Below are 27,387 nucleotides of genomic sequence, written 5' to 3'. Positions count from 1 at the left end.
TCTCAACCGGTTCTCGTGAAATTGTATGAGCAGGCTATGTATAATACAGATTTTTATAGAATCATTTTTTGGAAAATTTTCCACATGGTGGTGCCATGGAGATTCACCTAGTTTCACAATTTCACAATTCACAGGTTCAGATAGTAATATTTGTTTATATGAACCTCTTTTTTAACTACCCACCTCGATACAGTGGCTGCATTAAAAGCTAAAATTGACGTGACGTCACTAAATTAAAAAAAAAAAAACTTTTTGAACTCTATTAGTGAGGAGTTTTAAGTGAGGTCGGAATACAGGTAAATGTGTATTCAAACCGTCCGTTAAAAGATTTAGTTCTCGAATATCGGGATCGCTCCAGCAAATCGGATTGATTTCGCTGTCGGTCTCTCCCGACCTACTCTTAATCGCCGGGTGCCAGTTAGCAAGCGCACACCCGACCGCAGCTAAGTGAGGCTTGGGTGGTATTCTGCCAGTCCGGCCGCTTTCGTACTTGCACTATTACTTGTCTGTGTTTGCCGTACCAAACCATCGAATTGTAATATTAGGTATTCGTTGCCTAGTGTAGTCTTACGATCACAGCACACTCGTGTGATAGTAAGACTGCCATTCCACTGAGCACGGGATAAACAGAGATGTAAGGAGTATTGCATATTGGTTGATTCCCACCAATACTATTCGTAATCCACATCTTTTCTCCGCTCCGCTGGATTACAACCAACGCTATTGGTTGATTTCCGCACGTCTCCTCTCATCTCCACTTACCTATCACCGCCTCAATATAAATAAAGAAAAAAAAACACAGACAATAAAATTAAGTTAGGTAGTATGCATTATTTAAGAAAAACATACCCCAAACTAAGTAAAGTACCACTAATTTTATTACTACTATGACTTAGCGGATTTTTTGTCAAATAGTTACAAACTTACAAAGTTAGTTGTAAATATCCGAGAAGTTAAAAACCGCCCTTAGTAAAACCGCGTGAAAAATACTGCGATTTAGTTGCGTGCATAAAAAAGTATATAAATTTTGATGTTTCCGACATTTGTAAAACAGCTTTATTGCTGAAAAAAGTCGTAAAAAGTGGCCGCAAAATGCTCCGAGTTGGGGCTATTAAACATTTTAGATGCTCGAGTATATTTCAAGTACTTCTGCAAGTTTTCAAGTCAGGGGTTTCGACGAATCCCGAACAATGGGGATATTTTAGGACGAAACTGGAAGAACTACAAATGAGTTGTGGAACTTTTATTGAGAATCAGTGGAGCGTTAACCGTGAGTGCTTCTCAGGGGTTTTGTAATGATTCGTTGTTCAACGATGCGAAGTGAGAAAGTTTCGAGCCGTTTTCATCAACGATTTGTCATTAAAATTTGGGCTTGTCAATCTATACGACGACGTAGATGGAATTAATGTCATAATCTTTTGAAACATTAAAAATATTTGAAATGGCTACCTAATTCAATATGTTTTAACCCTGAGTGCCCCTGACAGAACGGATACCTTATATTATTTGCATTTAGGAAGGTGTGTGTTTATATACTTATGTCTGAATGTTCTATACATAAGGTGGCTAGTTATTGAAGGCTGGCCAGTTATTGGAAACTTATACTAAAATATAATTCTGTTTATAGGTGAATATAATTCATTTTTAGGTTAGGGTGGCCAGTTATTGGCCGGTGGCCAGTTACTGGCGAATTACCCTATCTCAAAAATCACACAGTCAATTTGACTAAGGTTTTTGGTTAACCCTTAAATGCATGACTTTTTATTTTTGCCCGAAATTAATATATGTATCACATAATTGTTTGCCGATTCTAGGAAAAATAGTAAAAAAAAATATAACTTCGATTTTCATTGCGAAATCAGTGTTAGAAGTTGAATTGGCTAAATCATATTTATGTAAATATGTAATTTTCAGTAATAGATATATGATTTTTTTTACTACCAATAGAAAGGTACACTATTTGTGATAAACCTATGATAAAGTTTGTAAATATAAAATAATTACAAACCCCGAAAAATCTACCCAAAATCACATACTAAAAATCATCAACTTCCAGGTTTTTCTAAGTTTTCCGACATTTCGTCTATAAACAAATGTAATTTTTATAAATTAAAATACTGCGTAAATTTATGTAATAATTCGGAAAGTTTATTAGTTTTACTATTGAAATAATATACAGGAACAAATAGAATTTGTTTAACCATTAATCTGTGAGCTGTCTAATGCTTTGTAGACATTTGGCAACACTATGCATTTAAGGGTTAAAGGTTACGTCAGTGACAACGATAGCTCTTAGATAAATTATAACACACTAGATGGCTTTGTAAAATTATGCAAGGAGGTACCTATGACGGGAAGTTTGTACAAAAGGATGAATTCCTCCATAGACGGTCCCTCTGTCCACATATCAAACGCGTTTTGACATGCATATATAGCCTCGAAAGGCCTCGCGTACTTGTACAAGTACAAATTCAATTCGAGTTTTGAACTCCTATATAATTAAGAAAGTTCTAAATTCAAATGCATGAGAATGCCCTGGGTGTTACACAACGTGGTTAAGTTGCCGTCAGCCGTGGCATGACTGTGTACGAATAGTTGAAGTAACGTGTATATATTGTTGCAGGGCGTGCTGCGCGAGCTGGAACAGAAGAAGCCGCAGCTGGACGAGCTGCTGCACACCGCCGAGAGCCTCAAGGGCACCGAGAACCGACAACAGCTCCATGGCAAAGGTCAGTCACTCTTCTTTATTTATAAGGAACGTGCATGAACTGTAGGGGGCAGCACAGGAGCCCCCTGATTATTGGCGCGAAGTGTAAATGTAAAGTTTATGCTTCCAATGTAGCCCACAACATGGCAGAATCTACATTGCTCAAGAAAACGTACTCATATAACTATGACCTGACTTACTTTGGCGTAGTGTCAATGTATAGTTTTATGTTTCCGATTCCGACCACAAGATGTATCCCTATTGGAAGTCGTGTTCAGCGAGAGGAAGTCAGTAGATCTTAATTTATGTATAATTAAAGAGATTACCGCTTTATCGTATAAATCTAAGACAAACAGTATAAGTCTTATGCTCCTTAATAGCTTTACAATCTCTATTGTTAAGCAAAAATGACCAATCTATAACATCATCTATTTGTTTCTAATGTAGAGTTTTTAGTCGATTATAATAGAGTTAATTACTATACGGCTTCGTATACGCTAAAGACAAAATAATTTTAGTTTATCGGCAAAATTTCACTCTGTGTATAGGTATGTATATTTAAATAGAAATCCGTTTTAAATCTCGCAAGAAGCTGTATCGTTATCTAACAAGCAGAGTCTGAAGTAAGGAGGCTATCACCCGATCCGTTGTCAACTTATCCGTTATGTGGCTTTGTTCTGAACTCATCCAATCACCGGTTAATCCATTCGATAATGTTTTCTTGTGGGTGGATACTTGGATAGGCTTCTAAGCTGATCTAAATCTGGATTTGCTACCAATAGGTATCTTGATAGGTTAGCTTTTAAGTATTTGGCATAATATAGAATAACCGCAGTCAGATATATTATTTTCTTTACAGATCATATATTTCATAAAATTCTGTAATCAATCTGTTTTACCAAAGAATACCAAATTTGACAGCAGAAATAGATGGCGCTATATGTTTAGGGGTAGCCAAGTTGTTACAAGTAACATTTTAACAATTATAGTTATCGTATAGTTTATGGACCAGCATAGCGAATTCGCGGCACGAATTTGTCTTAGAATTCTTATAAATCGAATGAGTCTTTGTTTTTAACGAAATACAGCTACTTATCCTTTACCGGCAATTTTCTCACTCGGCAATCTGCAAACTGTCAGATATTACAAAAATATCCTTTGATTTAGTAGGTAGCTCTATTTATGTGCACGAACACTATTGAAAACGAAAGCTTTACAACGGGGAAACATCAATAAATGGATGTCAGAATTCCGATTTTCCTTATAGGTCACAGAGGCATATACAATACATACTTTGAACGTGGCGTGGGATTATTGTTCAAGGTTCGAAGTGCTTTTGTTGGTTTTGAGACACTCCACGTGGCTCGACACCTATTGTTGTATTGATAAATTTGTGTTATATTATATTCTAATAACTCTGATTTCTCAAGAACTCGTGATTTAGCCCGCGCTACATCGAAAAATAAATAAATACGAAAAGCTGTGTTCAGATAATAGATACGGTGGGCGGTTATATCTTAGAATATACTTTTTTTTGTCATCACATCACATATTACACACAATCCTACTTGATTAAATGAGATTCTATTCTATTCTATTCTATTATTTCGGAATTCAATACTTCGAATAACACATGACATCATTCCGATTTCGGTCGCACTTTTGAAAGGCAATCTCGTATATAGTAGATCTGTAGGTCGCACTCGCACTCAACATTAGCAGTCAAATATTAAGCACGATTTTTTTATACACACCTCTTCTTTTATCAACACTCTTTGGTAACTAACTATACTGGCAGGTAAGTACTCTAAAATTAGTGTTATTGTTAGCTAAAGTTATCGAAGCCGCTATAATACATTCCGATATATATTATAAGTACGTGATGTTCACTCGGAACCTTTATGATATGCTAATAAACTTAATTGTAACATATTGTTCTTGTATAATATTATAATATTCGTAACAGGCTCGAGGAATGTTATTACTTTGAAGTTGATGATTCTATTACGTGGAGAGAAAATGGGTTTATATAATATTGTAGGGATGAATACCATTTATTTAGGTATGTAAGGTCATTACGGATAAATTGTGGCTGCAATCACATTGGGACTTAAAAAAATTATTAGTGTTTATTGCGAGTTCATACATTTGCTATTTGCGGTTTATAGTTTGCGTTTACTAAGTTTAGTATGTTACAATTTTTATTTTTATTTATTTACTGTGTGCTTTATATTGCCTTGCGAGTTTTATAATAAAACTAACTCTCAATACAAGGTCTTACTTATTCAAGGTCTTATTTAAACCACATCATTCGGGTGAGATGAACTGAGAGCAATGTATAAACAAGATCAGATTGTTGAAGTAGGAATGCCACCTTCGGGGCTTATCGCACAACAATCAAAACCTATTGCGTTTCGATCCCTGTTCCAAATTACCTGTGAGCTTCGAACACATGAATAAAATAACAATAACTCACGCGGCACGAACAGGCGACAAAATAGACGCCGGTGTGTACGTGGTTTAAAAAAAATTCTTAAAAAATATATAAATATATATATAGGTAAAAAAAAGATGTAATTTAGCGACAGTAACAGAAAAAGTAAGCGCTAAGCGCCTAGCGTGGTACGGACATGTGATGCGGAGGGAGGAAAGTCATGTGACGAGAAAGGTATTACGAATGAATGTGGAGGGAAGTACAAGGAGAGGAAAACCGAGGGAAAGGTGGATGGACTGTGTGAGAGATGATATGAAACGAACGCAAGTGATGATGAGATGACGGGTGACAGAGAGGTATGGAAAAGAAAGACATGCTGCGCCGACCCCAAGTGAATAGGACAAGAGAATGATGATGTAGTTTAGCGGAAACGATCCACACTCAAGAATTTGTCATTAAAATTAATAACTTTTCTTTATGACAGAAAGTGTTATTGATAGATGTTTGTGAATTCACGTGTCTATTTTGTGCACGTAAGCATTAACTTCGCATGTAAAAGAACCCGAAAGACCCCTCGTTCGCTCTCGACTCGACAAGAGTCTACTTCAATACTCAAGATACGTTTTTCTTCAAATTCTCAGAGCGTATAGTTCTCCAATCACAGATCTCTAAATACTGCTAGATGGAGCTTATAGCCCGCCGCGGTCACCATACGGTGGTGCGCTTACTTATTGTACGAATTTAGTTACCGTTTTACTTAAGTTGCGTTTCAATTAAGCACCTATACCTATATCAAATCATGATTATAATATTCGATATTGGAATATCTCTGGCTCTGGAGTTTAGTACACTCGGTTTTTATAATAGCCTATTTGAGTGTTCCACTGCTGGGTAAAGGCCTCTCCCCTGGTTCTCCATATTTCCCGATTTTGCGCTTCTTTCGGCCAGTTGTAACGGATGGTGTTAAAGTCATTTCGCCATTTACGCCTGAACCTGCCCCGCCCACGCTTCTCTACCGGGTAATTATTATTTAATTATTGGTTCTATGGGTAATTATGGAAAATTATAGTATTCAATGGTGTAGGAAGCAAATTTATATTATTATACACATTAGAGACACATGTCAAACCAATGAACTATCTAAAGAGCACCTACGGTTTTTTTTTTGCTTTACAACCCCTTGATAAGGCGACGAGTTCCATCTACATAATAATGTATCTACAGTAATCTACACAGTACTTAGTTGTGTTCGTGAATGCTGTTACTAAAACTGTGCGAAGTCTGATAGAGGTAGTCTGCGTCCAATCTTACCCACCCTCATTACGCTGTCCTTACTCGAGAGCCCTTTGCAGTTCTCCACAACCTGAATTCTACCTTAAACTCACCAAGTTTAGGTTTAAAATAGTTTGAAGGTGTAACGTATGGAAATTTCGCTAATCCTCAGAAAAGTAAAATGTGCTGTTGTGAATGCAAATGGCTTCATCTTGGCCTTTAATTAATGAGTGTCTGGATGGGATTGGAATTTTTAAGTGTTGTTAATTAATTACTGGAATGAGTTGGGAAATGGCATTCTGTTTAGTAATGGGCATAACAATAGCAATAAAAAGCAAGTAAAAGTAACAAATAAAAGAACACGTTATTTTTTTTCCCAAATATACTAAGCAAGGATCTTAGTAATTATCTGAACTAAGTAATTGGGGCTGAGAATAAGTTCGGATAATCGAAATGTGTTTATTTTAATACATATAAATACAGCCATATTCGAATTTTAAGATACGTTAAATTTAAGCCATAGAAACGATATGGATCGGATATGTCAGTGTCAAACAAGTGTCAAAAGTGACGTTTCTTCAAACAAAAACGTCACTTTTTCACTCTTGACATTTGTTTGACACTGAAATATCCGATCCATATCGTTTCTATATCTAATATTTGACGTATCTTAAGGTTCAAATATGTCTGATATATTAATACAGTATTAACAATTTTTAACGTAAATGAAAAATTACGAGGAAATAATATAATCGTATTACGTTACTTTAAAGTGTTTTAAATACATGTTTATAATAATAAAGATATTTTTAAACGCTTAAACTACTTCAGCAAAAATAATTTTTAGAATACTCGTACTTTTAGAAATCAAGTAAAATTGCGTAGTTTGGGGAGGGATAGAAGGGATTGTTAAACGTACAATCTAGGCACTTGGGCTAAGTCTCTGTCTGGTCCGGGCACGGGTGACTTTGTGAGACTTGAAGCCTTGGATGGATACGATCAAGGCATTTTTTCCATTTTCTGTTTACAACATAAATTATAGTTCGATATTTGACCGGAAACGTACTCGGACGTTTAAAAAAAATAAACATATTTACTTATTCAATATTGTTGTGTCAGTTTTGAGACGACCGAGATGAAAAACGAAACGTAACGGAAAATCAATTTTAGAAAGTTTAAAGTTAAGATTTAAAAAATCGGGAACACTTCTTTCTTTGAAGGTGTGTCAAGGAAATATTATCACAAACGTCAAATTATTTTATAAAAATATGATGTTTATAACGACAATACTACACTTTGTACTGTCAAAGTCGTTGTAGAGTTAGCGTAGGCGGACTCAAGTGATGTGTAAAGTAATGTCGGACAATTACGGTCCTTCTGTTAGACAAGTAGCAAAAACAGTTAAATTAACTTGCGTACCTACCTCCCTCGGGCACGAAGGGTTAAATCTGCCCAAATCGGCCATTATGAGAGATCCACTCAAAATCCCACCTCTGGACCCTGCGCCGCACCATAATATATCAAACCTTCCCTCTGATACACGCGATGGATGGCCTCATGCAAAAGTTACCAAGTGTTTTATTTACAGGTTAAATCTACGAAAATCGGCTATTATGAAACATCCACTCGAAATCTAAGATCTGGACTCTGTGCCGTCCATATTATATCAAACCTTACCTCTGATCACGCGACGGATGAGCTCATGCAAAAGTTACCAATCAACCAAATCTTGTCAGTAAAAAAAGGCACGAAATTCAAATTTTCTATGGGACGATATCCCTTCGCGCCTACATTTTTCAAATTTGCCGCCTGTCGTCACGTCTATACATATGCAAGGTTAACAACCAAAGTAATATTATTTATTACCTTAATATCAAACCGTGCCCGAGTTCTAACGAGACATAACGACAAGATATCTCTGAAAATACACAACACAATACTACAGAGTGAGAGATGAAGTGATTTCAAGATTTATACTCTGATTCAGATTCTAATACAATGTACTTTCTATTCTGATTGTTTGGCGGAGATTCTTCCTCCACCGCGGGCCTCCACAACTCCCCTCATAGCCCGACCCTGTCCACTCACAACCATTTGGCTTATTCTTGGCTGTTTCTATTCTAATTCTCATTCTTCATTCTTAATTATCCCTTCTCTCTAATCCAATTACTGGTGAACTACATTTCTAACACTCACCGATTTAAACCCGCAGGTCTTCTTTCTTTCTATGCAACTTACTTCCCGCCACGCGAACATTGTTCCGTTGGGAAAAACGTCTTCTTCCTCCTACTGCTATTTTGTTGAGGATCGCGTTCGTCGCGACACCGCCTTTTTCTACTGTCAAGATCTGGTTGACCAAGTGTAGTTTCAACTCAGAATAACGCTACAAATAATTAAAAGCCCGGATTGCTCAATGTCATGTTTTTCTGTTTCGTACTTTCAAATCCTCGCCAAGATTAGTATTAATTGATACCTATTTAATGTTGATCGTCACCTACAACTCGCAGCAAATCAATAGAAACGACATATCATCGTCCAGATGTCCGGTCCGCGTTTTACGCGGCTTTGTGCCTGTGTCTATTGTTTGACACCTCGCAATGCAAAATGGCGTCCCACCCCTTTAATAATAATAAACCTTACAGTTAGTATTTAGGTCAGTCTTTGAAAATACTCTTACGAAGTAATTGTGTGTATAAATAACACTAGTCATTAGAGGCTTTTATAAACTTTAAAAAACCTGTTCTAATCTGTTATTGATTACTTATGTTCATCTCGCCCACACATTTTAATAACATTTGTCTTTATTTATAAACGCCTGTCAAATCTAACAAATATATATATAGGTACATACCTACTTGGATCCTTTTATCAAACTCTTGTGCTTGAACAACTGAACATTGCTCAAATTAATTTGTTTTTGTAACAAAATCTGTATTTTCATTAACCAAGTTATGTATTTCGAAAATGAAAAGGCCTTTCTAACAAAATTTCTAGCTCGATTTTCCTCCTGGTCCAAATAAACCCACCATAAAATTGTGTAAAAATGCAATGTCAATAAATTATGGTCTTTCGTCGCGCCCTTCATTTGTTTATTAAGAACCTCCCCCTCCTCCACCCTCGCACCGCAAAATTTATGTCTTCTTATTAAAGCCAAGACACGAGTAATAACGAGTATTTCCTGTAGATCAACATTGGCTACGGATTGCTTTGACAAGACACTTAAGATTTAGATATTTGTAAAAATGCAGGTTTTGCTGAACATTTTTTCATGTGAGATTAAAACTAAATTCGCACAAAAGATGGGCTGTATTTTAGAAAACATTGATGGAAACTTACACAGATTACCAACACATTCGCCTCGCAGAGCATTGCTATGGGGTTAAAATACCTACTGACTACAAAAATGCTTTAAAAAAAGAGATTTAAAAGCAAAATTAAACCCTTTTAAAGATAAGTAATTGAAGTGGGGTTTTAAAAGGCGCGCCTAATCGTCCGTTGCCATTTTAATTATTTATAAGCAAAATAAAAATATATATCTACTGTGTAGGTATATATCTATATGTATAGAGAAGTAAGAAGTGTGCTTATTTAAATCTCTATGTTAGAACTGCTTGTAGTTTCATATTTTAAATAAATATCGAAGTGTCATTGAAAAGGGCGTTTTGTGAATGGATGTGAAAAAGAATCAAAATTTTATTAAAAATAGAAACACATTTGATCCTATTTTTCGCAACATACTTAATTTTATTTGATTTCCGATAAGAAATCTCTACATTTAATTGATCTAATTAATACAAAGTATATCTACATGCTATTTAATGAATCAGCTCTAAGATCTATCTAGGTAATACTTTCATCAGTTTACCTAAAGTATGGACAAATAATCCCTCTTCCTCGGCTCTGAATAAATTGAATCAATTTCGTCCTCCCGGCGGACCTGGCCCCATTAAACACCCCCCGTTCTAAAACAAACCCTGCACTTTACGTCATTAAATACAATTTTCTTTATCTCGTGTCACGGGATCGACACCACATTACCGCTAAGCTATTTAGTGCCGTGTATCTATTGTGATGAGGTTGATTTAATATTGGAACGTTGATGGAGTTAAGTCTTTATAGCATTATTGATGCACTCTTGAGCTATTGCACACTTGAAAGCTGATATATACTCTATTCAAAGAAATCTATGGTAGGATTTTGCTTGGTAGATAAATTGAGTTAGGCTATTCTGGCGTTACAGCCTCGAGGCGCTGCATGCGACACTTGATTGGACTAGTAATTAAAATGCCCTTTGAAAGTTATTATTAGAAAACAAAAACTGGCAAAGACGGAGTTTTCCTAAGAAAAGTTACTATTTGTCTATTCATTTTGTCACGATGTCTTTGGAAGTTGTTTGTTTTAGTTATTTTTATACAAGATAAACGCCGTTTGATGTTGGTCGCGTCCTCCTTAGAGTAGGGACTTACTTTATACAAAAAAGTTCACCAAATATCACACTAGGTGGCGCTGAAGATTTTTACATCCATAACTGTGGGTATTTAAACTTGCATTAAATAAAAAGGTCAGTCTCTATAAGTTATATCAGAGCGGCCAAGATACTCTAAATAAACTTTGAAGTTTCGATAATAGGGTTTTGTTCAGATATTTATGAATACGTACCTTGACCGCTTCGATATCTCTAATGGTCTTTGTACCTTAAAGAAATAACTCCCATAAAAAAGTAATCATATTGAGCTAGAAGCGACACAGCGGGCGACAATTTACATTCTAATCGCAAAGCTCCCCTAATTGGATTACAAGCCATAATCACATCAGAGCGAGGTTACGGGGACTTTTTACGCGGAACTCCACAAAAGCTCGATTACAATAAGACGGGCATCGAATCAGAATCCTAATTAGGAGAGTTATTTGAAACGGGCCGTATTGAATAGAATTGTGTTTTATGAATTATGATTTAGTAATACAGCTTTTATTATTTGAAAACCGCATAGCAACCATATCCATTTGCCTAAATGTAAGCGATACGAGGAAGCCTATTTTACCTTGAAAGTTATTTTGGTTCAATTATTCTTTAGACTAATTTTGCATAGGAAAAGTTACAGTGTACTTATTCGGAAAGACACCTTTGGTGGATAAGTACCATCAAGGTCTTATCAAAACCTGGAAACTTATGCTATTACTAGCTGTTGCCCGCGACTTCGTACGCGTGGATTTGTATATTGGTGGTTATATATTCTACATTAGCTTAGAACATTATGCAGCAAGAGATTGCGGTAGGACGGTTAATCATTTCTTAATTATTAATATTATACAACGCATGAGACTTTTCTTTCACAATCTACGAAGTTTCAAGCCCCTAACTGAATAAAATTATCCTCGATGTAATCCATGTCCTCTATTTAATAAAACCTACTACCTTACTACCTATTTACGAAGTTTCAAGTTCCTAGCTTAAAATAAAATTTGAACTCCATACAAATTTTCAACCCCTTTTTAACCCTGTTAGGGGATTAATTTTACAAAACACTGAAATAACTTGTCCTGTCTTCTAATAATATCATCAAATACAAAGATTCAAGTCCCGCACTCTCAAAAATATTTGATATCCGTACAAATTTTCAATCCCATGTTTTACCACCTTGGGGGATGAATTTTTAAAAACGCTGAAATTTATTTTCTTGTATCTTAATTTAATACCTTTTTGCAAAGTTTCAAGTTCCTAGCTTAAAATAAAATTTGCACCCTATGACGAACTTTCATCCCCTTTTTAACCCCCTTAGGGGTTGAATTTCCAAAAACGTTTCAATTACTTTTTTTTGTAATCGGCTATTATGCCTTTCTAAGAAGTTTCAAAGCATTTGTAATGGATTCAAACTTTCAACCCCTGTTTAACCCTGTTAGGGGATGAATTTTACAAAACGCTGAAATTACTTTTCCTGTATTTTAATAATATCCCCAAATACAAAGATTCAAGTCCCGCACTCTCAAAAATATTTGATCTCCGTACAAATTTTCAACCCCTTTTTCCAATTTTCCACCTTGGGGGATGAATTTTTAAAAACGCTGAAATTAGTTTTCTTGTTTTTTAATTTAATACCTTTTTACGAAGTTTCAAGGTCCTAGCTTAAAATAAAATTTGCACCCCAGGACTAAGTTTCATCCCCTTTTTTACCCCCTTAGGGGTTGAATTACCTAAAACGTCGCAATTACTTTTTTTGTCATCGGCTATTATGCCTTTCTAAGAAGTTTCAAAGCATTTGTAATGGATTCAAACTTTCAACCCCTTTTTAACCCTGTTAGGGGATGAATTTTCAAAAACGCTGAAATTACTTTTCCCGTCTTATAATAATATCCCCATATACAAAGTTTCAAGTCCAATACTCACAAAAATATTTGATCTCCATACAAACTTTCAACCCCTTTTTCACCACCTTGGGGGATGAATTTTCGAAAACGCAGAAATTAGTTTCCTTGTTTTTTAATGTAGTACATTTTTACAAAGTTTCAAATTCCTAGCTTAAAATAAAACTTGCACCCCATACAACCTTTCATCCCCTTTTTAACCCCCTTAGGGGTTGAATTTTTCAAAATCGCTTCTTATCTCTTGTACACTTTATAAATTCAACCTAGTGTGCAAATTTCAACTTTCTAGCTTTTGTAGTTTCGGCTCTGCGTTGATGAATCAGTCAGTCAGTCAGTCAGTCAGGACACTTGCATTTATATATATAGATTGCGTAATACATAAAAGATGGATGTGCATCCAATGCATCCATATCGTCCTTTAAACATGATATATTGGATGCAACCTCCATGTAGTTATCGCATGTTATTATAATATCTCGAGAAAGCTCTTTGAGCTTTTCTGTAAAACGATATGAAAATATCAAGTTTGGAGCGCTACGATGCTAAGGGCGATTTCGCCCACTCTTAACTAAAAAAAAATGATATTTGATAGTTTTCTTTTAAGTGTTCTTATAATTCAGAGGTGGGCATTAAAATGATGCCGAATTTTGTACAAGTACTCTTATATGTCCGTGTCAAAGAAGTGTCAAAAGTGACGTTTCTTCGAAGAAATACGTCACTTTTGATACTTGTTTGACACTGACATATCCGACCCATATCGTTTCAATATATTATATTTGACGTATCTTAAAGTTTGAATGTGGCTGGTAGACTAAAAAATTTAAAGATCTAAGTAGTTATTTCACGTCATGTATCACGTCATCATGCCTCGTAAATAAATATAACGTAAACGTTCATAATATTGTCAAGATTATAATAAATAGTAAACTTAATTATTCTATGTCATACTATATTTAAACTTTATTTAGTCCTAATTCGTTTAATATACCGCTCCGTTTGGATTCATTAATTTAAACTATCCAGCTTTGTGCCTAATTGGTCCATTTCAAACATTTGAAAACTAACTTAAAGCAGGCTAACACTAAGCCTCAACCTTTTCAACCCAGGATTAAATAATTTAAACAACTGTTATTTAAAGTACGTTTATGAAAGGGCAGTGAATAATATTACTTAACAATCCCTCGTAGCTCCTGAGGTAGCATAAATTAGTTGTCATCGTAAAATAGGCTTTAAACACTTTTATATAAGGTTGTTTGCGCGTAGAGCGCGGCGTAGAGGGGTTACGGCGTAGACGTCTACGCTCCGAGACGCAGAGGGAACCATATAATATGATTTACATTGAATATTAAAATGTATCTTCAGATGATTTTGCCAGGAGTTTAGAGGCATTAACGTGATACATTTGGTTTGGGTTTTCAATTCTTCTGTGATAATGCTGATACCAAAATAGGTATTATTGTCGTCAAATTGTGGAAATTTTAAGCCAAAAAAATACTTATTGTCCGCTGTCAACGAGGCGCAAATATTGTGTCATTGTCAATGAATATCAAAAACCGACACATAACAATATTATAATTGTTTGAAACGGAAATATTTGTTTGAAACTGTCACAATTCGTAATATAGATATTTCCTTATAAGGCTGCCTGTTAACTGGAGCAGAACATGGCAGCGGAGCGGTGAGCGAGATATAAATCCACCCTAATATAATTGCATTAAATGTCCGCTTTTCTTTGCGCTATTGGTAGATTTTTACATCACTCACCGCTCAGCTGCGTCGCTCCGCTCCAATGGACAGGCAGCCTAACAGCCATGGTTAGGTCAAGCGCTGTAAGTTACCGAGTGGCCGCAATACAAACACTGCTAATGGCCCAGACGGCGCGCCCGGCCGCGCCCGCACGAGCACCATACTCGTCACAATTGCTGACCGCTCGTGACTCTTCTTGCTATAACATAAGGTCTACTATCGGTCAAATGCTGTTAGTACTCATACTAAACTGGGAAACTTGTAGCATGTCATGGGTTTATTAACTATACTTTATTGAAATGGGATAAAATCTACAATTGATACGTTAAATTGCTGATGATATTTCCAATACATCAAGATCAAAAAACTGTATCGTACGGGCCAATTCGAACACTGACATCAGAATGATGTTTAGTTATCGTGCAATTTGCTCTTACATGGCGCGGACGAGACGCGCGATAACAATAAATCATATGATTCAAATATCATTTTGATGTCACTGAGTATAACTACGTTCACAATTTCGTGAAAAACACAAATCGAAACTCAAAATCTCATCTTGAAAATTTCAGTCCAAACGTATTGACATACATTATTTTAGGCGCTTCTTTCGCTCAACTTCCGTGTGCTGACTGTACCGAGGGTTGCAAGAATCTAATTTACTTGGCTACTTTTCCTATTATTGCCCTCATATGGCTTTCCGGATCGGAGTTCGATGGGACCCCTGGACCCTTACCACGAGTTTGCCGCGGGCGTAGTCGATATACTTCTTCTTTGTCTCAACTTTCCACAACTGAACCAATCATAATCTCATCATCTTCCTCGCGTTATCCCGGCATTTTGCCACGGCTCATGGGAGCCTGGGGTCCGCTTGTCAACTAATCCCAGGAATTGGCGTGGGCACTAGTTTGTACGAAAGCGACTGCCATCTGACCACAACAACTGAAACAATGAAATCGATAAATATTTAAATTGACTTGTGCAACCAACCTTATCCAGGTTCCTTCAGAATATCATTTCGGGCGAGTTGCTGTCACCAGCAACTGCGATCGCGGTAAACTCATGGTAAGGGTACTATGGGGGAAAGTCGGTTATAACTATCGGCATATGGGTCGTAACGATCACGACCTCGGTCACATCGCCCCGAGGACGGACAACCGTAAATACATTGAATCTCATAAATATACTTAGTACACTTCTGTAACTGAAACATACTGTAGCTACGCCTCTTTGGGGTTAGGAAATGTAACTACATTCTGGGCTATATATTTATCTATGTATTTATTTGTCAAATTTACAATAATGGTGCAAAAATCGTACAGAGGATCAACGACTGTCGAATGTAAATTTTACATATAAACTGATTCTCAACTCATTTGGTTTAGATTACAATAGGAACACATAAGTTTTATTTTTGTTCTAAAATCGGTCTCAATATTAATTAGAAAGAAATGCAGTTTACGAGCTTTTGTCTTTTTGTTAATGACATTACGGGTAGTTTAGGAAAATTGTTAAGCCTGTTTATATTTTTGTTTTGTATCTACACTTATACAAAATGTAAGGGCTCATTTCGACGGTGCGAGAACTCGCAAGCGAGTTTCATTACATTGCGTCATTTGATTTGTCGGCAAAATTGATGTACCTAACTTCAATGGTCCGCAATGTAACTAAAATCGTATACGAGTTCGCGCGCCGTCTAAATGAGCCTTTAAACTTAACCTTAATGCTATTATCAATGACTGTAACCGTGTAACAAGTATGGAAAATTCAAGTCAAAGGTTGTATAAATAATTTATCTCTATTTCCACATTATTGCGTCCCCCGGACCCGGTTGTTTATCATAACTTTTTAACTGATGTCGTGGGACGTTTTGAAACTGTGCACCAACTTTCTTTGCGCCATTACGTACATTTTTAAAGCCGTAACCGTACTTTGAAGGCGGTCTGTCAAGATGCCAACACCATTAGATATGCATCTTGTATTTAAATATTTTAAACTTATACATTGTACTAGTGCCCACGCAAATTTCAGGGATTCGTTGCCAAGCGGACCCCATGCAGGCTCCCATGAGCCGTGGCAAAATGCCGGAACAACGCGAGGAAGATGATGATTAATGCTTTGCCTAATGTTGACTGGTAGAGAATGCCGTAAGTTCGCAGTTTGTACACTGTGTTGGCCTATGATTAATTATGATTAATTAAATAAATTACTTTTTGTTCTAGACGTTTATGCGATATTGTTATTTATAATGTGCATTTTGAACGTTTCTGATAGACTTTTATCTGTCAAGATTTTAATTATTAAAGAAGTATTAATACAACTTAACTAACTTCTGACTACAATAACATTACGATAGCTATTGTGGAATCCCGAGCTCCGAAGAGATTAAAAGTCTCCGCTTACGGGCAAATAATTATCAGGTAAAGCTAAAGTATTGTTGCAAGTTTTGATGAAAGAAACTGGCAAGAAATATCGAAGTTCGATAGCCAGTGAGTCGGCGAGTTGAATGGTGTAATGTCGATAAAGTCAGATATAAGTCAAATATAACAATGCAAAAACTATTGTGTCTTGATCGTAAGTTCTTTAATGTTTTCCGTGTATATGAAATTCCAAATAAATTACTCTAATGTGTACACAATTGCTTGTTAAACTAAATAAATAAAAGAAGGTAATAACCGAGAAAATAACTGAGGTGGGTGCCAATGATTATATACTCGTATACTAACAATTTATGAAGCTCATAACTCAACTACATTAATGTTAATTTTCTTTTTCAAATAGTTTGTTCTTATAAATTACCGAAGATTCGATATATCCATCTTAAAGTCATAATACGTATCTCTCGCTCCAAGTTTAACCGAAAGGTATTGCAAGAAAAATGAAACTGGGAACTGAAATCCGACATTCCTATCGGTGCGCCCGCCGCCGTCAGGCAGTAGCGGTAAATTATATGAAAACATCTCGACTTGCCACAGTACGAGGCATTCCAATAACATACAATATCGATTTTAAATGGATTATGTACAGTCAACCTCGAAAGTAACGGATCAGACTACGCGTCGGAAGTATAGTAGTAGTAAGTAAGTACCATTCTATAATAGCTTAATAAAAAGAGATAATATATGTCCCTGAATGTAGAACAGAGTGTGGATACACTTTTGATCGCGAACTGTAGAGATACATCTCTACTTGTAAAAGTATTCCAGATACTTATTCGTGTGTTGTTTGATCCGCTACTGCTGATGCTGACTGTACCTACTGTACATTATTGGAACCGACTTTCCGCTCTCATGTTTCTAATTTCTAGAACATATGTAATGAAATATTTTCCCAATAAAACTTTTCACTTTACATTGATTTCTTTGGAGGTATACCTACCTAAATTTTAAGAGCGCTCATTCAATCATTCGGTCCTAAATAAACAAAACATCATTACTAGATGACGATATATGTAAAGCATAGGCACATAAATAAATGTTGCACACCTATAAGTGAAGAAGGAATTACACGTAACATAAATACTTTTCCGAGATTAAATCCAGAACCACCGACATAGCAAGCAAGGCCACCAAAGCTAGACCAAAGTGGCTATAAAGCAACCACTAACCTACCTATTTAGGTCCCACTGAAACTAATGACTACACCAATTAATTCTCGTCTATTTACCTTTTTCAAAAACAATCCCCTATTGTCACCTAGCCACAAATCAAGACGCATTATCGCAAGCGTGATCGTTAACCCATTTCCCGCGGGCGCGGGCGGGGGGGGCCGGGGCGGCAGTCGCCGCCCGCCCGCCCAGCCGGCCGCACGCCGCCCGGGGAAACACGAGGCCTATAACCACATATCAGAGCTTTTAGTGTTATTCTAGTGTAAGGTGTAAGCATATAGCAACGAGTGAGTGTTGTGTTCAAGTGAAGTTAAGGTTTCGGGTCATCAGTAAAGTGGTTGCCGGCGTTTGTAGACGCCGGTTGGTTGTGCTTATTGGGCTGGGACAACCAAAACAAGCTATCGAGAGCCGGCTGATATGTCTATTGTTGTATGAAGTCGATGTGATTAATCCATAATTGTTTCAAAGCCTTTATTTTGCTTAGCGATGTTTTTAATCGTCCCCAAAAAAATCGTCCTATAAAAACATTCTGATTTGCATTGCAGAATACTGTTTTGCTGTTGAATTAGTTTGAAGTTTAGATTTGTTTTGCTGATCGTTTAAATATTATACCAGCCTTTCTTTTAAATATATAAAAAAAATGATATTAGCTCTTGGAACGGTAAAAATCTTAAAATACGTCGTGAGTTGTCGTGCATACAACGCCAATAACAATTAGAAGTGTTGGCGTACGCTGTTAAAGTAATATTCTGTCAAATGAGGTTAATGTTAGGTAGGTTGGATCTATGACATTGGCGTGTGCGTGACATTTTTGATTATGAAAATGCTTGAAGGGTCCACACGATTATTGCAGTCACATCACCACCACTCGATTATCACAACCGGCAGACAGAAAAACTTCATGTCACTAGAAACAGTAACACCAAAATCAGGTTTAATCATAACTGTCATAGACAGTTAACAATTTTTATTACCCCTTGAAGACGTATATGTTTCCGATCGATATGGTTTTCAAGGCTGTCCGTTCTATCACCTGAGCTCATCAGGTGACATTCCGTCTGCGAGTCGAAAGACATTCTGAGGCGGTGAGACGTAGGAGTAGTGACAGTGACCGATGGTACAATATGTTACCACAGAGAAATACACGTACTTTCTACCGAAAGGTACGATCGCCCACACTGTTAACTATCCATCGGTAAACTTTATTACAAAAGGCGTAAGGTCCACCGATGGACAGTTAAGAGTGTTGGTTTGTACTTTAGAAACAATCTTGAGTCGGCGATTACTTTTGTTTTAAATTTATTAGGATCTAGCTAACTGCATGGTATTTGCAATGACAAAGTTAGGCAATATCAGCGTATATCAAATTTCTATTAAAATATGACGTTTATAATGATACTTCCTTACTTTTTCGGTTCAAGACGATGCAAAGTTAGCTTAGATGGACTCTAATAGCAGACTTAATGCTAAACCTCCATTATCATTGATCTTAGGGCCCATGCAACTCGACTGAAATTTGTATGGCAACTGCACGCCGACTGCACGACAACTGTAACGTCGGCGTGCAGTTCCCATACAAGTTGCAGTCGGGTTGCTGTCCGTTATCAAAATTTCATTTAGGTAAACATCCAAATTAAAAAAAAGGTTATTCCTTTGACAAAAAAAAAAACCGTTTACTACAGGTTAGAAGTAAGGTAAGAGTAATTCAGATTCTGCATGCTGTGTGACCAACGGCATTGCGTATAATGTTGTCTTTTAACGGTTACTCGACACATTTTTGGCAAAATACAATTAGGGACTAAAGGAAACAAACACAAATAAAACAAAAAGCTTTCAAACATCCCCTAAAAGCCTAGTGGAGAACACAAAAGGAACCCCTTGACTACGCCCCCTGAACACCTACTGTCTGTGCCTAATGCGTAGGGTGGACTCTAAAAGTATGCACCGATGATAAAAGAAAACTTCAGTCATGAGGGAAATGTATTGTAATCTCAAATACCTACTGGCTGAACTTAACTGGGTTATTTTGGAGTCGTGGTCTCGAAAGTCAAAAGATGGTCATACTGAACAAGGTTGCCTATGGGCTGATATGAATCTCGTGAAAAAAAAAACCCGTCTACTTCGGGCCCACAAGGGCGTACATTAGACTTTTTTTTTCATGATTTTTGGATTACTCTCATGGGGAAATTTATTTAGTATGACCATCTTAACACATTTGTAACATTCAGGATTACGACCCCAAAATCTCCCAATGTGTGCTTGATGCATTTTAGGATGTAGTTTTAAGAGTGTGCACCAATAATAGAAATGAAATCGCTCGCCAAAATACACAAATTTATGACTTTGAGCTCATCGAATGTCAAAACACTTGAACCGTCTGTTCAGTGGCGATTTTATGACGATTAGAAACATAAAACTACGTAGTTGGAACCAAACCTGATGCATTCTTACATAATATAGCCACATATAGCTATAAAAGTTACTAGCATCAATAGTGATATTATTTTCCAAGTAGAGATATATATATATACCTTTATAAATTTCACGTTCTAAAGTGGTTCATTCACAGTCATTTTTTTTGCCTATTTTCTTAAATAAGTCATAAACTAAATTATCTTAAAATTATAAAAGATTCTCACAACGAGCTCTTTCATTTGATATAAATATTATAGGACAATTTTAAAATTCATTTGTATATGTACGTGACATGCTCGTCTTTGGGTCACAGACTTCCATATATTATTGAGTACCAAATATCCCCTTAATTAATTGGTCCAGTAGTTTCGGAACAAATAGACTGTGACAGACGGACAGACACACCAGTGATCCTTTAAGGGTTCCGTTTGTTCTTTTGAGGCGCGGGAACCCTAAAACAAATACGATATCGATAGTAATCTCCGGGAAACATCTGCTGAAATGGAATAGCCGTGTACTCGTACTAAAACGTATGTTATCTCTTTCACAGACATAATGTAAGGCAGTGACATTCAATGGAAATGGTCTTGTGATATTGTCAAAGAATGGGGAATTTTCCAACTCCATCCAAAACCCATTACAAGTCGGTAATAATTTTCTTGGCCTTTATTAAACCTTCTCGGTTCTTCGCGAAGTAATAACGGGACATTTGGATGCTAATAAAATTAAATATTTATCTTCGGAGATGAAGAATAACGCTATGCATTATTCTGCTATGTTTTCCGGGTGGAGTTGTGCTGATTATTTATCGATTAAGATTTTTTTTACAAACAATAGTTATTTGTACAACAAGTGATCAAAGTTTGATATTTCTTCGAGTGCTTATTTTGAGTCCCGTGCAAGCGAAAGATTCTATCTTATTATATCTTGAGCGTAGTAAGGGACTCAAAAGCGCACGAGATGTAAATAACTTTGATCTCGTGTAGTACACAACATTTTTCACCTGAGCAGTGAGAACATACCTATTAGACAACTTGAAAAATGTAATCCTTCTTCATCACTTAATACCTGCACTCATGTTTTCTTAATAGACCGCGAGCCACGAACAGGTTTCCATGACCAATCGCCTCCCAGGCGATAACTCCTATAGTGGTTAACGGCTACGTATGATGAATCCTCGTGGACGTCAGCTGCCGCTCCGTTGGTGGGTTGAGGAATGGCAGCCACCGAAACACGTAAAAAAAAAAATATTTTCAGTCATCGCCTCCCGTTTGATACTTTGCCAGATGATAGTTTAGATGCTATTGTTAATAAAAAAAATCGTCAGCCGGTTGTATCGCGGTGGAAACACCGTCAGCTGGTCACATGAACATGTAAAAAAAAAATTTTTTTTCAGTCATCGTCTCCCGCTTGATACTTTGTCAGATGATAGTTTAGGTGCTATTGTTAATAAAAAACATCGTCAGCCGGTTGTATCGCGGTGGAATCACCGTCAGCTGGTCACATGAACATGTAAAAAAAATTTTTTTTTTCAGTCATCGCCTCCCGCTTGATACTTTGTCAGATGATAGTTTAGGTGCTATTGTTAATAAAAAAAATCGTCAGCCGGTTGTATCGCGGTGGAATCACCGTCAGCTGGTCACATGAACATGTAAAAAAATTTTTTTTTTTCAGTCATCGCCTCCCGCTTGATACTTTGTCAGATGATAGTTTAGGTGCTATTGTTAATAAAAATAATCGTCAGCCGGTTGTATCGCGGTGGAATCACCGTCAGCTGGTCACATGAACATGTAAAAAATATTTTTTTTTCAGTCATCGCCTCCCGCTTGATACTTTGTCAGATGATAGTTTAGGTGCTATTGTTAATAAAAAAACTCGTCAGCCGGTTGTATCGCGGTGGAATCACCGTCAGCTGGTCACATGAGCATATCAAGCAAATAAATAAATAAATAAAATCTAATATATGTTCATGTGATCCAGATGTGTTTTTTAATTAACAATAGCACCAAAACTATCATCTGACAAAGTATCAAACGGGACGCGATGACTGAAACCAATTATTTAGGTCTCCGTGCCTTCGCTTGAACCACTTACGAGATAACACCCTTGTAACTCAGACTAGGGCTTGCGATATCCGCCCATTTTTCGTATCCGGATATTTGGAATATTTATTATTTTAGTATCCGGATATCCGGATAAAATGGATAATTCGAATACTTACTTTTTATTTCATAAAACCCAGATGAATTTAATAAAAATACAATTTTATCTACACACATGTCATTAGTGCTCTATAATGCGTTCAGAAACCGTAGGAAATGACCAGCTTTATTACAACTAATTTTACTATGAGAACTTTCTTATCTGTGGTAGTAGGAAAATTTGTACTTTAATGTACATAATGTTATAGATTGTTGTAAGGTTATGAGTTTAAATTTGGAACAGCAGTCAATACTCAAGTGGGTCTCTATTCTAGTATCCATATAGGTATTAAAATAGTTATCGATACGAAACGTCAATTTAGTATGTTTTTTTATTATAAACCGCACGATATTTGATCTCGAGTGACATGAGATTAGGGAGTTCATTCTTTTGTCTAGTAATTTAAAAAAACTACGGATGCGTGACATGCTTGAAAAAATTTTCATTCACCGCCATTTGATCTTTTAATTCGTTTTGAGTATGTGTTTAGATAAAGTAGTGTATGTAACTGTACATAATTAGGTATTAAAACACTCGTGTGATCCTATTAAGAAACTCACTACCGTTCGTTTCTTAAACCCACACTCGTATTTTAATGCCTCTCATTATGTAGCAGTCACATAAACTACTATTACGTACACAAGGCTGCGTACCAGCAAGTATTAAGCTATTTATGGCGTTCTACCTTTTCGCCGATGATTTAAAGTTGATGTGCAAGTGCAAACATACAGCTGGTGTAACCGCGCGTGAAATTAGGTTAGTTAAGTTAGTACCTACGAATTATTGTGTTGATTTGCCACGTAATGGCAAAATTAAATTATACTCTCCAAAAACTAAAAATGAATTTCGGCAAAGATTTCATACACAACCTTTAATTGCCTGACTAGATTAGATATGGTTTTTCGAACAGGTGATACAAACTATACCACTACATAGTATAAAACAAAGGCGCTTCCCGCTGTCTGTCTGTCTGTCTGTATGTATGCTTAGATCTTTAAAATTATGCAACGGATTTTGATGCGGTTTTTTTTAAATGGATAGAGTGATTCAAGAGGAGGGTTTATGTATAATTTGTTACCCGTGCGAAGCCGGGGCGGGTCGCTAGTTAGTAATAATTTACTAGGTTATGGCAATACTTCAACCCTCAATTTAATATTGGCAGTCTGCGCTGCGAAATTCAATTCTTGATAGGGGTTTTGATAATATTTAGAGAATCGAATATCTTCTAAGTGTTAGGACCAGTCTCTTCTTGTTGAGATTTTACATTGCATTTAAAGTCAATCAAGGTTTTCATTACAGATTTATTCAAATACAAAATGCTAAAACCTTCTTTATCGTCTGCTAAACCCTACTGCATTTCGTTCGGCAGTTCAATATCAACCGAAGTCCTCCTCCGTTGGACTCGTTCTAGTTATGTTCGCCCTTTGTTAATAACGTAAGTATTCGGACGCTAACAATAATAACAGCAAATCATATTTGACAAGAACACGGTACAAAGTACGCTCAAATTTACTTTTACGGAGCTAGGTCGATCTGCATAAGAATATCGACGAAGAGTCGGCAATCAAGGAGTAATATTTCAATAAACAGTTTTTATAACGTAAAAAATGTATCGAAATAAATAAAATCAACCGAAAACGTGAATACTATTATACATTTCAAAGTTTTTAAGATAGTTTTCTTAAAATTTGTAGTATTACTTAATCTAAATACGGATATTAAATTGGACGGATATCCGGATATCCGGATTGCAAGCCCTAACTCAAACATAATCAAGCGAATTCATCAACTAGTAGCGACATTTATCGCGCCACTCAAGTAATAATACCGCCCGGTTGCCAGCACTCGGCTGCTTTCACCTCGGTACCATATAAGCCGGCAAGGCCCTTAGCGGTGGTTCAAGCTTCGGCAGGAACCTAAATATCCGTTTTTTACCCTTCGGGGGAAAACGGTTCTATTTAGTTCTCCGTGCCTTCGCTTGAACCACTTATACGTGTTTAAACCTCTGCCGGCGCGGGCCCGGGCGTACTGTGACTGTTAATATTTATGCAAAAATCACATAATGAGAATATGGGCCTGAAATTTATTCCGTATTGACATAATAAAGGATTGTTTGCGTCAACCTTTAAGTAGATTTTCATCATATGGATTTACCGATAGATGAGACAATTCTTAGCACTGACTTGCCACATAAGTTAAAAAATTAAAAAAATCTTCTGTGTAAAAAAATCAATAATCTCATACAGAAAGAACAAAATCATATATATCTAGTCAATGTCAAGAAAACTCAATTCAAAATTAGTACGGCGATCAGCGGCCAGCACCGCATGAAGGTAGCACCATGGAGGCGCTAAAATACTCCCCCCCCCCTCGAGGAGGTAGAGCCTCGAGGACGAAGAAAGCTTCTTCCGGTTTGGGTAGTGGACATAGACGATGAACTGCTCTTCGTATTATGCCACGTGCAGGCGCGGCCCGCCTTAAGGAGCGCTTGTGCGGTGCACTCCCATAAATAATCAAAATGAAATTATGGTACTTATTTAATATATTACTATTTAAGATCGATCGTAAAAAACTCAATACCAATTAAATAATAACCTTTATTCATTATACTTAAGTTTATAGACAGCTCACCACTACCTACACGGCGTACTCCTATAATTTCATAGAAATCAAAGGTAACGCGCGAAGCGGAGCGCTTTGGATTGCGCTCCTATGGAAAAAGATTTAGTACATTCGATCAATAGGAAATTCAATAAGAGCGAAAGAGAAGCTTCGATACAACTCCGCGCGTGAAACAGAATATTTTCTATGAGGAAAGAGGCAAAATCTGTGCGGCGCTCCGAGCCCGGTTGATCTGCGCGCGCATCCCGCGCGCCATGTTGATATTGTTGTCACTTGTTTCTAAACAAACCTTAGTCAATTTTAAAGTATGTGCGGGAATGCAATTTTGTCTTTTTTTCATTCTAAATAATGAAACAAGAGTTTAAACAGTTAAAGCACATAATTTGTTTGTTGCGAGGTGTTTAAAAATGAATGAATTTAACGTGAGAATGTGAAAAAGTTTACAAAATCGAGTACTCGAGTTAAATTATGGACGACCTTGAACTTTCGTAGCAATGTTAGTCAAAAGCAAAAACTTGTATATTTTTTAAATCAGATCAATAAGTAAAAACACCGTGGTTGTGTTGTGTGAAAGTGATAAAAGTAACTAGCTTATTTTGTTTTTCGTGTTACCTATACGTTTTGTGTTTGGCGCGGGCGCGGGTGACGGCTGTGCGGTGAGTTTGTTTGGACCGAAACAGTTGTGTTAACAATTTAGTACATCTTTCCATAAAATTTAAATAAAAACATTATATCCATTTGTAAAATGTAGTGTTGAGTCGCTCACTCGTGAGGCACCTCATTTGTACCACTCATTTTGTTAATTTGTCGCAGTACTTCGTACCGCAAAAATGTCTTACTTCACTCCTCTATTCATTTTACTTGATTCTAAATTTATCTTTCTCCTAAAAGTTCTATTCTTAACCTCCAGAATTGCACTCCAATTAAATGTTACTATTTATTTATTTATAAAGGAAGTGATGAATACATAAATATGTATATACATTAAATATTTTTGTCGCCGTTGGAATTAATGGAATAGTCGACGCTGAAAATATGCTAGTACCTCACCTCATTTGAAGTAAGACATTGTAACACCTCATTTTAGAACATGAGGTACTCATACAAACTCTTTTTAAATTGATGTCCTACCCATCACTAGTAAAATGAACTGCAGTTGGCGTCTATCGGTCGTCAAGATATTCGTAATACCGAAAATCTATGAGAGAGTTCAATGACCGGGTGGACGGAAACCGACATCTAGGTACTTTGCGGCGGTTAATTGAATGTGTAGGTTTAGTTTTTGTTTTTTATTGTGAGTGGACACCCATAATACATAGCTACCAGCCGCCTCTGGCCACGTGCCGTGCTAACATCCGCCACTCTGGATACGTTGTCTTGTCCGGGGTACAACTTAACTATTCGACCCATTCTCCATTTCATTGGAGGGACGTTTGTCTCTTTAACGACAACCACGTCGTTAACTTGAAGTTGTTTTGTGTCGACCTTCCACTTAATCCGTTCCTGTAATTCGGCCAGAAACTCCTTATGCCAGCGATTCCAAAATTGCTGCCGCATTTGCTCGATGTGCTCGGAGAAGGTAAAGACATCAGTGATTGTCCGATCAGAAAATGACCTGGCGTTAATGGCTCCAGGTCGTTGGGATCTGTCGATAAATAGGTCATCGGTCGAGAATTCAAGATGGCTTCAATTTGATTGAAAAGCGTTGACAGTTCTTCAAACGTCATGTGGGTATTGCCAAGGATCCGCGCCATATGGAATTTGGCTGACTTGACTCCGACTTCCCATATCCCTCCAAAATGTGGAGAATAAGCCGGCGAGAATACGAATTTTATACCCTCATTAGCCCCCCACGAAGCTACAGAATTATTGCTAGACTTCAGAAAGGAAGCAAGTTCGTTACTCGCACCCACAAAATTTGAACCGTTATCGCAATGAATCTCGGATGGATAACCACGACGAGATATAAACCGTCGGAGACATTGAATAAAAGCGTCAGTCGAAAGACTACTTACGAGT

The 27,387-nt window shown here is 36.8% G+C and overlaps 1 protein-coding gene across 1 annotated transcript in view; it reads left to right on the top strand.

Moving 5' to 3' along the window:
* Nucleotides 1-27,387, top strand: part of LOC134654766 (dystrophin, isoforms A/C/F/G/H-like) — a 141,518-nt gene that overhangs the window by 23,525 nt on the left and 90,606 nt on the right. The window contains exon 2 of the mRNA XM_063510239.1: nt 2,624-2,729. Coding sequence (XP_063366309.1) covers nt 2,624-2,729 — 106 coding nt within the window. The remainder of the gene's footprint in view (nt 1-2,623; nt 2,730-27,387) is intronic.

The sequence above is a fragment of the Cydia amplana genome, chromosome 1, assembly GCF_948474715.1.
Source record: "Cydia amplana chromosome 1, ilCydAmpl1.1, whole genome shotgun sequence".
In the NCBI taxonomy this organism is placed as follows: domain Eukaryota; kingdom Metazoa; phylum Arthropoda; class Insecta; order Lepidoptera; family Tortricidae; genus Cydia; species Cydia amplana.
Note: the sequence above shows the minus strand (reverse complement) of the source record. Positions and strands in the feature narration are given on the sequence as shown.